Below are 17,056 nucleotides of genomic sequence, written 5' to 3' on the forward strand. Positions count from 1 at the left end.
TCACTGGAATCAGTGCCATTCTGGGGGCCGCTTCCTCCTAGGAGTACAGTTAGAGGAGGTGTGCTTCAAAGACTCCTCAGTTCTGGTGGATGTCATGGCCAAAGTGCCACTATGGGCTCATCCATCTCCAGGGCCATGGGACTCCTTTTCCAGCAGTGTCCTCTTTTCAGGAGCCTCAGGACACACCCTGGCCATCTCTGGACATGCTAGGAAGGCCTAACCCAGCACAAGGGCTGTTTCCTCCCAGCTCCTTTGTCCTTTAGATCCCTGATGGGAAGGGAAAGGCTCTCTAAGTGGTTCTGTCAAAGCTTGGGAGTAAAGTGCTGCTGCTGGAGAGGCTGCAGAGAAGGGGCAAGTAGAGAGAGAGAAACAGTTGTCCTCCCCTCAGCATCCTGACCTGAAGCCATCCAGAGGAGGCTGGAGGGAATGCCCAGGACTCTCTCCTGGAGCAGGAAGTCTCACACAGTGTGAGATTCCTGACTGAAACCAAACCTCATCCCAAGTGCTGCTTCTGACTGCTGTCAGCAGTGAGACCATGCAAGGAAGAACAGAGCAGGTTGGGTTTGTTTTCAGGTTTGGCAAAGACCTAAACTGACTGTAATTGGCCAGTTGAGCCTCATTTGTAGAGTCCAAAGTCTTCTTTAGCAAGTCCAAAGGCTCATTTTTGGGCCTAAACCCTCTTTTAGCTTCCAAGGGTCTCTTCAGGATTCACTCTACCATTTGGAGGAGTGAACGATCTTCTAAGCCTCCAGCACCAGCTGCCCAGCAGTCTGGGGAGGGTCAGTGGACTCAGGCCAGACATTTGAGGAGTGGGGTGCGAGGCATGTGATTGATATGGAACCAACCCACTCAGCTTCCAGGCCTTCTGTGTGGAACATTTTCCATTGGAAAGCATCTCAGTGCTTGCTTGACATAAAGAACTGGAGTTGTGAGGCCACGGGATGAACTTTCTCTGTGTTGTGTCAGGCAGAGATGGATCCAAGGGAAAGCTGGAGCTGCTGATTGGAACATGCCCAGTCTTTGGAACACACAAAGCTGCAGCTTCCAGCCCATGGATGGCGGGGCATGAGCTGTAACCACCATGTTCCACCATGGACTGCAGCCCAACCACCCCCCAAAACTCCCCTCAGAGGGGGTGAAGCTGAGCACGTGGCAGCCCCTTGGGAACAAACAGCAAAGCAATGGAGAGCGAGAAGCCTCCAGGCCCTGATAATGCTCTTGGTCTGGGCTGAGGGAGGGGCAGTGGAGCTTGTTGGGGTGTCCTTGCCCAGGGATTTCTTTATTTGGGATCCCCTGGTGAGGAACCAGCTCGAGACAATGCTTGCCCCACCCTCATCTTCATATGCGGCATATTGTGTTGTGCTGATGGTAAGGATAAAAGGATTCATGACTCCTCGCTAAAACATTTGGATAGAGAGCAAAACAAGACAGAAAAATTTATACAAAAACGTTCAGACAGAGAGCAAAACGAGAGAGGGAAACTGGAATCTCTGTGGCATGTGGAAAGGGACCATACCAGACAAATGCACATCAAACTTTGTAAGGCTGTCAAGAGGCAGAATACATTAAAAGAGGCATTGCAGAGAGGCATACATTGGCAGGAATGAGAAGCTGGCAGGGGGGAGTACAAGGACTTAACGGCTCAGATAAAGAATCGATGAGAGGCTTGATCAGCCTGCAAAACTCTTAGAAACAAAGAGAGTGACTAACCCGGGGGGAATTGAAAGTAAGAGTGGTTGAGGAGGATGAAGAGAAAGAGAGAGAGACAGGAGTGTTAGACGAGGAGGCAAAAAAGGTTGGAGAAGTAGTTGTGGAAGAGAAGGGAGAGCCACGAGTGCAGGTAGCTGAAGCCAACTATGGAGAAGAGAGACACTGAAAAAGTGCAGGCAGCAGCTGCTGTGGAGCATAAAGAAGATGAAAAGAGGAGGCCCAGGGATACTGGGAACCGGGGATTTTCCTAAGTGTAAATGATTCCTGTGAACTCTGGTGCCTAACCCAAAGGGCTGCCTATTGGTCAGGGGATTTAGATCCCCTGGAGAGGGGGAGCAGGCTTCAGGAAAAGGTGATGGTTGCTGCTGAGCGTAATCAGGAAAAGAGGCTGCAGGCAGAAGGGCTGCTTGCTGCCAAATGCAATCATATTAGGAGGCTTCAGGGGGAGCTCTGGGATGTGCATGATGTAGAATCTGGACTCCCAATTAAAACTGAAACCAGAAAAAATGATCAGGGTCAGCAAATTGCTACCAAAACAGTGACTGAGATATCAAAGTTATTGCAGGATCAGTTACATGAGGAGAAGGGAGGCCCTGTAAGTATTCCCACCTCAAATGTGGAGATTGTATCTGGACTAACCCAAGCAGACTATGTTAGTTAAGCCACAGACGAAAGCACACAAAGAGTTTTAAAATGGTTGTTCAGTTATTTACCCATCAGTTTAGGACTGGGCATTTTCCCTTTCTCCTTTCCTACAAGAACTACAATGGAGCAATTAACCTTGTACTATAGATTGATGTTAATGTCAGGAATTTTGACCTTGTATTGTTGTTTTCCTGGTGGTTTTATAATTTGTACCTATTGCTATTGACCAGGATCTTTTGGCAATGTGTCATTTGTGCCTTGTTCCTGTTAAATGTAAACTACTGTAATAAGATGCCAAACTTAGCTTGGAAGCTAATGCAACAACTTGTAAGACTATGGGGGTCTCGCATCCAAGAGCTTTGCCTTGCCATCTCCTGGTTTACACAGGAAGGACTAAGATTCTGTTGCCTATGAATTTGTTTGCTGTGATGTTTATTACTTGTAACACTTGACCTGGGAACACCCCATCTGAAACATGGTTTATATCTAGCATTGGAACTTTGAGTAGAAATACGCGTACTTGTAATTGTAATGGCATCAACACCTCATACATTTCTCAGTGTGAAGCCCCATAAGAGAAATTGGCCTGTATACAGAACTACAAATAAATATCCTGAGTCTTACTAACACCTATAATTGTAAAATGGCAAAATATACAGTCCATTTGGGGCTGGCTTGGAGATGTTCAGGTGGAAAATTTTATTCCTATCTAACACTGGAATACCATGCTGGATTGAAATGCAGTATTGGAATTCCTTCCCTGTGTCATATCAGAGTGTTCAATTTAACAACCTCTGAGAGATTGATGTGCTGCAGCACACCCGATTATTAAGGGGTACATGGGATACTCAGCCTCATCAACAGGGAGTGCTGCGTCACCATCCACAATGCTACAATTTCAAAGAGGCCGAAGCAAAGATGAAGGCCAGACAGCTGAACTATTCTTATCAATGCAACCAAAGGACTGATGCAATGAATTGTACCTTGGACTGTAGATTTCTTCTCTTTAAAATTTTTGGGGCTCATAGGGTGGAGAAAGGGGTTATCACAAATTGGGAGCACAACATTGGTTGGATTTCTGTTTTAAATGATGGGCATGGCCCTTATTTGCTGTATGATTGGCTGCTTACTGTCTTCTGCTTCCTCTCAGTTCTCTCCCTCTCTCTGCTACGTAAAGATCACTGCAGCTGAAGATGAGCCCTATGCCCAATCAACAGTAAGGAATGTTTGAGCTATGGATTGGAGTGGAGGACCAGGCATATGCATGTTTTGTCTCAAACATTCTGACTGTCGCGACAGGAAACTTGTGATTGGAAGAGAGGGTCCTGCAGAGGTGAGGCAACTTCCCCATCTCTGTTGAGCCAGCTTCCTGCTCCACCTTGAGAGTCGTGCTCAGTCCCCCCTGACTCATGTCTTGGAGGGCTCAGAGGGCTGGCTGTTCATGCACGAACCAAAACAGCGTGAAAAATCTAGTTTACATGAGAGGCCGCAACAGGTTAACTATGAAAGGAAGTGGATCGGTCCCCTCTCTTCCCTTTTCCCTCTCTTTTTCTTTGTCTCACCACCTCAACTCTGGACCATCCATGTGGCGGGATAAACGCGGGATCTAAGGACTGGTAACCTTTGTTCTCTCCCTCTCTTCTGCCTTTATTTGTCTCCCCCCTTGCTTTGTCTGGGTAAAGAGCAAATATCATATTCTACCCCATACTCCATACAGAAATTTGCTGTGGGAGTGGGGAGCTTGTGGAAGTGTGTAGTGGCTTGGTGGCCAGCAACTTTGAGAAGTAGTGTTGCTTATTCAGAGCTTATTGAAGTGTACTGCAAAAATTCAGGGCTTGTTAGCTGACACTTGTTGAAGTGTTTTGTAAAATTTAAGGGCTTGTTGGCCAACATCTTTTGAGTCTAAACAGTGGTTCGTTGCCAGTGTGAAAATGACTGTACACAGAAGTTCCCTGACACCTGTCTGGGGTCTTTGTTCAGCATGACGAGAATTTACAATGAACATTGTGCTCCTGACTAGTGGATTGTGACACCTGCCTCCCCAGGACCTCCCAGTATCCCCCAAGGACTCCCAAACTCCCCTGGGACCCCAAAACTCCTCTCAGAACCCCTCCAAATCCACTCTGAGATCCCCCAAGCCCCCCTTGGGACCCCTAAAATCCACCCTGGGATCCCCCAGATCCCCCCCGGACCCTCCCAAACACCCCCTGGAACTCCTCCAAATCCAACTCAGGACTCCCAGTGTTCCCCAGACCCCCCAGGGATGCCCACCAACAGCCCCTGTGGGACTCTCTCAAATCCACCCCAGGATCCCCAACACCCCCCAGGACCCTCCACACTCCCCTGGTACCCCCTTGGTCCCCCAAATCCAACCAGACCCCAATCAACCCTGGAAACCCACACTCCCCACAGGACCACCTGTCAAACATCCCCTGGGACGCTGCACCCCCTCAGACTACCCAAATCCACTCTGCACCCCTCATATCCCAACCCCTGGAATCCTCCCAAAAAACCCCTGGGACCCTTCAACCTCCCCCAGACCCCCCAGATCTACTCTGGGACCCTCCAGCCCCCCCCCCAAAACACCACCTGGGACCCTCCAAATCCACCTCAAGACATCCTGACCCCCAAATCCACCACAAGACCCCCCAAAATGCCCCCTACCCCCTCAGACATCTCTGGCACCCCTCAAATCTGATCTAGGACCCTCTCACCCCCTCCAAACACCTGCTGGGGCTCTCCAACCCCCTCCAGACCCCCTAAATCCACCCTAGAACGCCTCAAAGTCCCTGGGAACCCCTGTGGGACCCTCCATCCCTCTTCAGATTCCTCCAAATCCACCCTGAGATCCCCCAAACACCCTCCAGAACCCTCCTGGGATTCCACACTTGCCCTCCAGATCCCCTAAATCCAGCCTGGGACCCACAAACAGCTGCTGGGAAGCCCCGGGACATCCCAAATCCACTCTGGGACCCCTCAAACACTCCATGGAAACCCTGGGGACCACCCCCCTCCCCAGAGGTCTCCCCCTCCATGCTGTTCCAGCTACCACATGTCCTTGTTGTCCCCTCACTCCCTCCCTATGACGTGGTGGCCTTGTCCTCCCCCGATGTCCTTGTGTATCGCTCAATGGCCCTGTGTCCCTCCTGATGTCCTTGTGTCCCCCCACCTCAGATGGGTGTTTGGCAGGGAGCTGTGGATGCTGGGGGGGCTGTGTCCCAGAGGGGCTGTGGGGGATTCTATGGGTACTGTGGGGGAATCCAGGGGGCTTAGGGGGTGGGAAAGGTCCCAGGGGTGCTGAGGGGGATCTCATAAATGCTGGGGAGGGGTCTTATGGGTGCTGGGGGTGTCTCTGTGGGGCTGGGGACATTTAGGAGGGTCTCCATGGTTGCTAAGGGTGGGGCTATTGGGGCTGAGGGGGGGGCATGGGGACTGAGAATTTTGGGGGTCTTCTGGGACCTGAAGGGTGTTCCAGGGGGGCTAGGGCAGTACTATGGGTGCTGGGAGAGGGGGGTCCCATGGGTGTTGGGGGAGTCTCTGAGAGACCTGAGGGTGCTGAGGGGTCACTTTTCCCCAGGGGGGGCTATCAAGGTGTGGGAAGAGCGTTGCTGGGTGTTGGAGCCCCCTCTCCACTTTTAGGGGAGCAGGGTGTTGAGTTCACTGTGGTTGGGTTTGGAGGGACACTGTCCCCTGGAGGTGTATTTTGCAGGGTTGCTGCCCCTGGAGGAGGCTGTGGGGTGGTTGGGGGTGCTGAGTGGTTTTGGGGTGGGGGTGACAGTGCGCTGCTGGAGGACATGTACCTGTGCTTGCCGCACACCTGTTGCATCATCTTGTTCCTCAAGGACCTGCCGCTGGCCTGGCACCTGTAGGGCATCTGGGGGGTGATGTCTGAGTGGGACAGCCCTGGGATCCCCACACCTGGACCCAGCCCCCAGGACCATTCCATCAAGACCCCCACCCTGGGGCCCCCATCCTGACACCTTCACACTCCTAATCTTATGGGGGACCCCTACGGGACCTCCACACTGAGATGCGTTCCCCCCATCCCCTCACCCTCTTCCCCAATACCCCCCCACGAAGCCTCCCCCAAAGGGACCTCTATCCAGGGTGGGGGTCCCCTTCCTGACCCCGGCACCCCTAAGTTTGTTAGAGACCCCCATCCTTGACACCTCAGTAGCCCTTCATGGGGACACCACCCCCAAGGGGATCCTCCTAGGACCCTCACTCTGTTGGGGGACCGTCTCCAGCGCTACCACACCCCAATACACGTCTGTGACCCTCAAGCGTTGCTGCCGGAGTGGGGGGGAACTGGGGGCAGGCACCCCCAGGGGACGCTGTTCAGGGCATAGGGTTCCCCTGCCTCATGGCTGAGCTGCCGGTGCTGGGCGGAGCTTAACGAGCGAGGGGACTTCGGAGGTCCTCTACGGAGGGCGGAGCCTCGGGGGGGCAGGGATTCAGGGGGGCCCCTTTATGGGGCGGGGCTTTGGGCCCACCTATATAGTGGCGGTGGCCGCCTGCGAGGTTACCGTTGCCCTCCGGTAAGGAGCCTGCCCGGGCGCCCCGCAAGGGCGATGGCGGCCGCGGCGCTGCTGCTGGTCCTGCTGCTCCTGCTGCCGCCGCTGGCGGCGCTGCTGAGGCGAGGCGCGGGGCGCTGGGGGGCGCTGCACCTGCTGCACCCGCAGGGGGCGCTGCACCTAAGCCGCCTGGCGCGGCGGCGCGGGCCGCTGCTGCGCATGCGCTTGGGGGGGCGCGGTGAGTGGAGAGGGGCCAACCCCAACACGCCTCCCCCGCCCCGACCTCTCCCAGACCTGCCCTGGGACTCCCTAACGCGCCCCCTTCCACATCCTACCTTCTTCTTTCCCCCGCCCTCGGGGACTCCCCAAACCTGCCCCTGCCTCCGTCTTGGGGACCACTCCGAACCCCAAACCCTGTCTTGGACCCCCTAACCCCCAAATCTCCCCCTCACCCTCCCTTGGGGACGCCCCAACACCCCAAACCTGCCTCTCCCCCCTCTTTGGGGACCCCCCGACACCCTAGATTCCCCCCCGAACCCCCAAACCGGCTCTGGCACCGCAATGCACCCCCAAACCAGCCCCTCCCCCCCGCCGCGAGGGTCCCCCCAACCTCTAAAACCTGCCCTGGGACCCCAGTCCCCCCTCAAACCTGCTCCTTCCTAATGCCCTTGGGGATCCCCCAATCCCCAACCCTTCCCTGGGACCGCCCCCCCCCCCCCCAAACCCCCCCCCCGGGCTCCCCCCCCTGGTTTGGGATCCCCTTCCAGTTTTGGGGTTCCCCCCAGCCCCTCCTCTTCCCCCCAGACGTGCTGGTGCTGAGTTCGGCGGGGATCATACGGGAGGCACTGGTCCGGCACTGTGGGGACTGGCTGGGGCGCCCCCCCAGTTACCTGGGTATGGGGGGCAGGGAGAGCTGGGTGTGCTATGGGGGGTTTGGAGGGGTTCCTAGGGGAGTTGGGGAATTTCTATGGGAACTGAAGAGTATCGCTATGGGGTTTGGGGGGCTCCTATGGGGTGGAGGGGCACTATAAGGTTTGGGGGGGTTCCTGTGGCATTGGAGGGGTCACTATGGGATTTGGGAGGGTCCCTATGAGGTTGGGGATGTAAGTGCTGGCAGTTCTGGGGGTCCTGGGATACCCCCGATCCAAGTGGAGTGCCTCCAGTGGAGGACTGGAGGGGTCTCTGGGGGTCCCTGCCCCTCCCAGTCACCCCCTTCTTTCCTCCTAGCATCGCTGGTGGGAATGAGGGGGACCTATAGGTGGGGCTATGGGCTTGAAGGGGGTTCTGTGGGATAGGGTGGCCCTGCAGGGTACCCTTGGTTCAGTGGAGGGGGGTGCCTTTGGGGGCTGGGGTGTCTGTGGGGGTCCCTGACCCCTCTGCCTACCCCAGGGTCGCTGGTGTCGCATGGAGGCCAGGACCTGGCGTTGGGGGGCCCATGCCCTGGCTGGCGGCAGCAGCGGGGAGCAGCCCGGGGGGCGCTGGCACGGGCTGGGACACGGCTCGGGCCCCTCCTTTGGCTGCAGGGCCAGGAGTTGTGTGAGGTGGGACCCCAAAGCTGACACCCCTAAAACTGACCCTGCCCCAAAAGTAACCCCTCTGAATCTGAGCCCCCCGAAAAGCTGAGGCTCCCCAAAAGTGATACTCCCATGCATCTAAAACCAGATCCCCATGCAAAACTGACCAGCAAAACCCCGCCCAAAACTGATACCTTAAACCCCACTCGCTGCACCCAAACCCCACCCATGCACGGTAACCATGCCCCCTGCACCTGAAAACTGACCCCCAAACTCGGCTGCCTGCACCCAACCTCCATGCTCTGCACCCCAATTCCCCTGAGAGCCCCCCACTCCTCCCCTGGGACCCCCCAAGCCACCCTTAGAGCCCACCAGTACCCTCCTGGGACACTTCAAATCCCTGTTATAGCTCCCCAGTAACCCTCCCGGAGCACCCGCAATTCCCCCAAGGACCTCCCCTGACCCCCGCTTTCCCTCAGGAGCTGCGTTCCCATGGGGGAGCCCCCCTGGACCCTTTTGAGGTGTTCACGTTCCACACCTGCAGCACCATCGCACGCCTCCTCTTCGGGGACCTGGTGGGGATTGTGGGTCTCTGGGATGGGGGCAGGGTTTGGGGGGGACCCGGGTTTTCATGGGGGCCCAGGGGTTTGGAGGGACCCCTGGAGTACCCAGGTTTTTGAGGGACCCAGAGGTTCAGAGGGGCCAAGGGGTTTGGGGAGGTCCAGAAGTTTGTGAAGGGGACACCCAGGTGTTTGGGGGGGGGGGGCTGGCAGGAGTTTGGGGGCACCAGAAGTTTGAGGGGACCCAAGTGTCTGGAGCTATGTTTGGGGTGTTCTGGGGGGATCCAGGGTGAAGCCAGGGGTAGTGAGGAGTACCCAGGTGTGTCCTCTCCCAGGTGCCCCCGCCAGGGGAACTCCGGGCCTTCTCCTGCTGTCTGGGGGAGCTGCTGCAGGTTTGGGGGCGCAGCACTGTGCGGGCTCTTGATCTGCTGCCCCCGCTGCGGGTGAGCTGGAGGGGGGAGGGAGCTATGGGGCACTATGGGGACACTATGAGCATCTTTGGGGCCTAGGGGAGGCTACAGAGCCCTATGGGAGCAGTGTGGGGACTATGGGGCTCTATGGGGGCCCCTGGGGGGCCATAGGGTCCTGGGAAAGGGGGGGGTGTCTATAGGGCCCAGGGTGGGCTATGGGGCTGGGAGGTGTCACAGGTTCTATATGGGGCTGGGGGAGGGTATGTGAGGCTGGCAGGGGGCATACAGGATCCATATGGGGCTTGGGTGGTCTTTATGGGGCTGGGGAGAGGCTGTATGGCCCTGAGAGGGGTATAATAGGGTCTCTGTGGGGCTGAGGGGGATGTGGATCTGGGTGAAGGAACGTGGGGCTGGGAGGGGTGTTATAGTGTCTATATGGAGCTGGGGAGGGTGTTACAGGGTCTATATGGTGTTGGGGAGCACTGCGAGGCTGGGAGGGGCAGTTATGGGGGCTCTATAGGACTGAGGTAGTCTATATGGAGGATGTGTGTGGGGTAAAGGTCTCTGTGGAGCTGGGGGTACCTATAAGAACTCAGGTGAGTTTATATGGTTGGAGGGGCACCTATAGGGTCTGTATGGCCCAGGGGACCACGCATAGGGTTTTTCTGGGGCTGAGGGAAGTTATGGGGCATCTCTGGGGGAGGGAGTGTCTCTCGGAGGTCAGGGGGTCTCTATGGGGTCCCTTTGCCCAGGCCCTACCCAACCCGGGGCTGCGGGAGCTGCTGCGGCTTGTCCAGCACCGTGACGCCTTTGTGGAGGCCCAGATCCGGCGGCACCAGGTGGGGGGCAACCAGGGATCAGGAGGGTTTCGTGGGAATAAGGTGTTGGGGGGGAATGAGGGGTTGTGGAGCGGAAACCAGGGGTTTGGGGATCCCAGGGGTTTTGGGGATACCTGTGGGTCTGGGGGTTCCCAGGGTTTTGGGAGGACCTGCATTTTTGGGGTGACCCAGGGGATTAGGGGGACCTAGGGGGTCTTGGAGGAACACCAGGGGTTCGGGGGGAGCCAGAGGTTTGGGGGGACCCAGAGCTTTGGGAGGGACCCCCATGTTTGGGGACAACAAGGGGTCAGGGGAACACCCACAACACGTGTCCCCCCTTCCCCAGGAGTGTCCCTCCCCCCCCTCGGACACAGTTTTGGGGGCGCTGCTGGGGTGTGATCCTGGAGTGCAGGGGGCTCCCCTGAGCCCCCTCCGGCTGCACATGGCGCTGGTCGACCTGTTCATCGGGGGCACCGAGACGACAGCGGCTGCACTGGGCTGGGCTGTGGCCTTCCTGCTGCACCGCCCTGAGGTGACACACATGTCACACATGTCACAGCCATGTGACACATGTCACAACCATGTCCAAGCCCCAGTGCATGTCCCTGGGTGGGTCTCATGTCCCCACATGTGTCCCATGTGTACCTTGTGGCCACCACTGTCCCCTAGGCCTGAGATGCCACACACGTATCACAGCCGTGTCACAGCTGTGTCTGTGTCCCTATGTGGTTCCTTGGTTTGGGGTTTCCATGGAGGGGCGGCTTAGGATCTGGGGAGGGAGAGTCCCAAGGGGCAGGTCTGGGGGTTCAGGGGTCTCTGATGTTTGGTGGGGGCATCTCCAAGGCAGAGGGAGAGGCAGGTTTGGAGGTGGGGTCTGGAGGTTCCAGGGCAGGTTTGGGGGCTTGGGCAGGGCCTGGGGGCTCGTGAGGTCCCCAAGACTGGGAGAGGGGCAGGTTTGGGAATATTTTGGGGTCACAGGAGCAGGTTTGGGGGTCTGGGGGTTCATGGGGGTCCCCGAAGGAGGGGGAGGCTTTGGAGGACTTGGAGTCCCAGGGACAGGTTTGAGAGGGTCTGGGGTTCAGGAGGGTCCCTCTGTCACCCCATTGCCACTGGGTGCCCCCTGGGTGCCCCCTCCCTCAACACCCTGTGACAGACATGACACACCTGTGCACACCTGTGCCTCACCTGTGCAGCTGCAGGCGCGGCTGCGGGCGGAGCTCAGGGGGCTACAGGGTCCCCCCGGGCCGGGGGACACGGGACGCCTGCCCCTCCTTCAGGCCACCGTCAGTGAGACTCTGCGGCTGCGGCCCCCCGCACCCCTGGGGCTGCCTCACTGTGCCCTGCGCCACACCAGGTACAGACCAGTACAGGATGAGAACGGCCAGTGTAAGGAGGGGGGCTGGGAGAAACCACTATGGACCAGTCTGGACCAGTCTGGGTGAGGGGGAACTGGGAGGAACCACTACAGACAAGTAGGGACCACTTGACCTCATCAATAGGAGAACCCAGTAGGGCCCAGTAGACCCCAGTAAGTCCCAGTAGGACCCACTAGACCACAGCAGAGCCCAGTAAGACCCATTAGGTCCCAGTATGGCCCCAGTAGACCCAAACAGATCCATCAGGTCCCTGTTACTCTCAGCAGGGCCCAGAAGGGCCCAGTAGACCCCAGCAGGGCCCCAGTAAACCCCAGTAGATGCCAATAGACCAGTATGGCTCAGTAAGTCCTTTTAGGGCCCAGTAGGTCCCAGTAAGTCCCAGTAGAATCCAGGAGAATCCAGTCAGGACCAGTATGGATGAGGGGGAGCTGGGAGGAATCACTACATACCAATAGGGACTACTCAGCGTCACCAGTAGAGTCCAGGAGAACCCAGTAAATCCCAGTAGAATCTAGCAGACCCCAGCAGAACCTAGTAAATCCCAGTAGATCCCGGTACCGCCCAGTAGACGCCAATAAATTCTAGTAAGACCCATCAGGTCTCAGTACGGCCCCAGTAGACCCCCAGTAGGCCCCAGTATGACCCCAGTACATCCCAGTAGGCCCCAACTGGTCCCAGCAGACTGCAGTAGACCCTAAGAGACACCCAGTAGATCCCAGTAGTCCCCATCAGAGCCCAGAAGATTCCAGCAGAAGGTCCCAGTAAGGCCCCAGTAAGTCTGAGTGTGGCCCCATTAGACCTCAATAAGCATCCAGTAATCCCCAAAGAGTACCAGTAGACCCCAGAGAACCCCAGTATGGCCCCAGCAGGTCTCTGTATGACCCCAGTAGACCCCAATAGACACTCAATAGCTCCCAGTAGCCCCTAGCAGATTCCAGTATGGACCCTGTAGACATCCAGTAGATCCCAGAAGACCCCAGAGAGCCCCAGTATAGCCCCAGCATAGCCCCAGCAGGTCCCTGTGTGGCCTCAGTAGGTTCCACTATGGCACCAGCAGGTCCCAGTATGGCCCCAGTAGCTCTCAGTAGCCCTCAGCAAAGCCCACAGCAGATCTCAGTCCATCTCAGTGACCCCCTGTCCCCCCCAGCCTCGGAGGGCTCCCCATAGTGGCTGGCACCATCCTGGTCCCCAACCTGCTGGCAGCCCAGCAGGACCCTGTCATCTGGCAGCAACCCGAGGCCTTCCTGCCTGGTATGTGGGTACCCCTGCACCCCCGGGGCCCTTCCAAAACCCTGGGGTTCTCCCCCTGAACCCCTATCCCCTCCCAGTCCCCTTATCCCCTGGGTCCAGTCCAAAAACCTAGGGCCTCCTGCAAACATGTGGGTCCTCCATCCCCCTGGGTTCTCCTCATACATCTGGGTACTCTCCAAAACCTGTGGGTCCTCCTGGTTCCCCCTGAGCCCCCGGGACTTCCCTCAGGTGTCTGACCCCTCCCCAAACATGTGGGTCTCCCCTGACCCCCTTGGGTCATCCTCCAAACCCCTGTGCCCTTGTCCTGAACCCTGGAGTTCCTTCCAGATCTGTGGGTCCACCCCAAACTCCTGGATCCTCCCATCCTCCCGGACTCCCCCCCAAACCTGTGTGTCTCCCTCATCCCTATGGAGGCCCCCCAAACCTGTCCTCTGCTCCCCCCCCCCCCAGAGCGGTTCCTGTCCCCGGGCGCTCCGTGGCGGTCGCTGCTGCCATTTGGCTGTGGGGCACGATCGTGCCCGGGAGAGGCGCTGGCGCGGGCCGAGCTCTTCGTGTTCCTGGGGCTGATCCTGCGGGAGTTCCGACTGGAGCCGGGCCCGGAGGGACTGCCAGGACTTGGGGTGTCACCAGGAACCGTGCTGCGCTGCCCCCCATTTCGTCTGCGCATGGTGCCTTGCCAGCCCCCGGGCTCACCATAACCCTGGCCTGGCCCCTGTGTGACTTCCTGAACACTCTGTGACTCACCCAACCCTTTCCGACCCTTTCGGAACATACCTGACCCGTATGTGACACCGCCTGAACTGGCTGACCTCAACCCCTTGACTGACCCCACCTGACCCTGATCCCTCCCTGGCCTGGCTGTGAGCCTGGTCTGACCCCTGCCAGCCCTTGGCCTCACCTTGACACCAACCATGACCCCAGCTGTGACTCTACCCAACCCCTTCTGACCCAGTCTGAACCCTGCGTGACCCCATATCTACCCACTTGACGGTTACTAATTACACCTGACTCCACCTAATCCCCCCATCCCCTCCTGACCCCTGGGTCCCCCCTATTCAACACCCCAGACGCCTGGGTCCCCCTCACCCGATGCCAGGGCCACTGCAGTGGCGGGGGGTCACTGGCAGCATTTACCTCCTTCCAATAAAACTTATACTTTTGACCCCACCCCGCAAGTCCCGGCTCTTCCTGGGACCCCGCCCACAAAACCTCCGGAACTCCGGGAAGCTACAGCCCCACCCCGACTCTGACTGGCAACACTCGGCACTTGCCACAGCCGCGACCCTCGGGACAGCATTGGGGGATCCTGGCCTGGGCGATCTCCACTTCCCCCCTCCACAAAGCCCTTTCCGGGGGCGGCTGGGCTCAAGGTTGGGGTCGCAGCCCCGCGAGGCGCTCATCCGTGCTGCTGGGCAGGCTGGCAACTGAGGACACGTAATCAGGGCGCGCTCTGATTGGCCGAGATGCATGGGTGTATTGGGCACTGCTCCGCCTAGTAACTGAGGAGTCATGAGCGAAATGCATTTTAATTGGTTTAGTATGGGGGCTGGGTTCTGCTGGTCTGCCTGGCAACTGATGAGTCATAAGCAAAGAGCGCTCTGATTGGCTTGAATGTGTTGAGGGCGGGAGGAAAGGAGAGCAGACCGCCCTCCCCAGAGCAACATTCCGAGGTAGAGGGACTTGAGGAGAGGGGAGCTGGTGAGTTGGAGGGGAGAGTGCCCCGCCCCGAACCACTATCCCGAGGAAGGAGTGGTGGGGAGGGGAGGAGAGCAGAGCGCTGGCCCCGTGTAAGGGGGGTACTTTTGAATTAGATGATCAATGGAGCATAGAGGCGTGAGAACGGAATCATATTAGGATGTGAAACCAGCTAGAGTATGGTACAATGTAACTTCATGGCACAAGCTAATTGTAAGGTCCATTGTGCTTTTTAGCAAGTCAACTTGATATCTCCTATTATCAGAGCTGAGTTCTTCCTTGGTTTTGCTACATATTGCAAGATGGATACATCTACCCTTGAAACACAATGGTAGAGGTCATACATAGGGGTGAGAAAGATGATGATGGGAGGAAGATTATGTGGGCAAGGGTCGCTCGCCCCTTGCCCTACAAGTAGGGCATGCGCAGACTGTTACCATTAGGTAATGGTTAGGCGGTGTTTGGCTGCCACTCAGGCATCACCTTATACTGCGTACTGGCCCTACGTAGTGTAATGTGGAACTGATAAAAATGGGGTGTCGGGACTGCTGAGTTGAGCGATACTCATCCTACCACCGAGACTGTGTTGCTCCGCAGGGACGCCCGCTAAGCACGGGCACTGACCAGCTGCTGCAGATCCTGACAGCCCTGGCCTGTCTGTGTGGGTAAGCACAGTGTTTTGATAGGAAGCAACTGAGAGAACAAACTTTTTAATATCCTTTTAGTGCTCCTTTAATTCCCCTTTTATGTTTATAGTATTTTTCCTTTAGTTTCCCTTTTTACTAACCAATATTGTGTTCTCCATAATATTGTGTTAAGATCCTTTTTTGGTATCCCTTTTCACTAGTTAATACTGTATTAAATGCTGTTTGTAGTATTAGTTTTAATGCCACCTGATAAGGTAGTTATTTTGTATCCTTTTTTAGTTTTTAGTTCCTCTTGCTAAGTTTATTACTATTGTTATTATTCTCACTGTAATAAAAGATATTTTGTGTGTTTGAATATTTCTGGCACTTGTCTTTTTTCCAGACATGTATCCAAACGAACTGTTACATAAATTGGCGTAGTCGGCAGGATACATGGAGGAATAAGCAGTGCCCTCCAGGGAATTCGTTGGTGGAGTGCTCAGCCAACGAAACCGTGTCCCTGTGTGTGTGGTGGGGAGCTCTTCAGGTGGAGTGCACAGCCTGTAGAACCACGTCCCCGTGTGAGTTGTGTGAAAAGGGAGATTCTCAGGTGGAGAGCATAGCCTGGGAAGCCACATCCCTGTGTGGGTGGTGAACTCTGTGTGGGCGCCGTGGGTGCCGGTGTCTGGGTTCATATCTTCTGTTTGTTTTACTTTGTTTTAAACTGAGTTTTGTTGTTCTTGTTGATTAAGTTACTATATGGGTGACAGTGCTTGTGTTTTATATGCTTTGTTTGTTTTTTGCATATGGGAGGTAGTTCTGAGCAATTAATTGTGAGTATACCACACTTCTTGAGACCTAGAATTAAATTTGTCCTTTTTGCAACTGTTGTTTATATGTACGACTTCATTGTATTAATTGTAATAAATATATCCTGGGACATAGAGGCAGCCAGGAGATAAGGCTAGATTGGAGTTTAAATTTTTATTGTATTCGGTGTGGAGTGAATGAAAGCTTCGAAGATACTCAGTGGATTAGGTTTTATTGTTGTTTCACTCATAGATATGTCTTTTTGAGGATTCATTCAGAGTTACTGTAGAGCGTGTATTTTGTGGTTGGTATATACAGATTTTAGATTAGATGTGTATGTGTAGTTAGGCTTGTTTGTGATGTAAGAGCCATAGTTTGTGGATTGGTGTGTCTCATTTTGTTTAGCTTGAAAATTGAGAATCTTTTGTTGTTGTTTTGTTAGTGAGAACATTAGTAGATTAAGATGAAAAAGTGGTTAGGAGGGTCAGCCACAGACGGCAATGAACCCAAGAAAGCTCCTCCCTGTGAATTAACAGAATTGGGGCAGGAGCCATGGATTACTTTGTGCAATAAGTGGGAAGCATGTACAAGGATTCCTCTTGAGTATTGGGGGCAGCAGACCCCGATGGAGGTATTGCAATACTGGGAGCAGTTTACCTCTACCACTAAATCAAGCAGTCGTCTGGAACAGGCTGGATGAATGGAGGGTGCACTGCTTACTGCATATAAGCTAACTGTGGAAAAATGCAAAAAACTGCAGGAGCAGCTGAATGCTGTAAGAGCCACTCAGTTGGTACAACGCCAGACTTTACTTGACCTTCAGGCTGAAAAGAACGGGGTAGAAGATAAATGTGCTACTTTAGCTGACAAATATGCTGTGAGAACTGTTCGGTGCAGACAAAGGAAAATAAACTGAAGTGATCAGGGGCCACGGGTGCGAGCTATATTCACTTCCCCTGATTGGGATCCAGAGAAGTGGGATGGTGACATATAGAGTAGTAGTGACGATTCTGATGAGGACGATTTTATAGAAAATTCAGAGAAGTTATCAACAGCAGATGAGTTGGCACATAGAGTAACAACAGTTGACCCTGTTGTACGGGCGGAAGGCTGTGATAGATAACCAG

At 55.6% G+C, this 17,056-nt stretch overlaps 1 protein-coding gene across 1 annotated transcript; it reads left to right on the plus strand.

Moving 5' to 3' along the window:
- The first annotated feature begins 6,149 nt into the window (after positions 1-6,149).
- Positions 6,150-14,541, plus strand: LOC108508476 (steroid 21-hydroxylase-like). The gene is made up of 11 exons (XM_017837283.1): positions 6,150-6,220; positions 6,877-6,893; positions 7,674-7,763; positions 8,259-8,410; positions 8,863-8,958; positions 9,279-9,386; positions 10,106-10,192; positions 10,518-10,703; positions 11,365-11,525; positions 12,695-12,798; positions 13,249-14,541. Exons 1-11 carry the CDS (start codon positions 6,150-6,152, stop codon positions 13,494-13,496), a joined length of 1,320 nt encoding a protein of 439 aa, XP_017692772.1. The 3' UTR covers positions 13,497-14,541.
- Positions 14,542-17,056: the final 2,515 nt, after the last annotated feature.

Source organism: Lepidothrix coronata, unplaced genomic scaffold, assembly GCF_001604755.1.
Source record: "Lepidothrix coronata isolate B3197 unplaced genomic scaffold, Lepidothrix_coronata-1.0 Scaffold301, whole genome shotgun sequence".
Taxonomy (NCBI): Eukaryota; Metazoa; Chordata; class Aves; order Passeriformes; family Pipridae; genus Lepidothrix; species Lepidothrix coronata.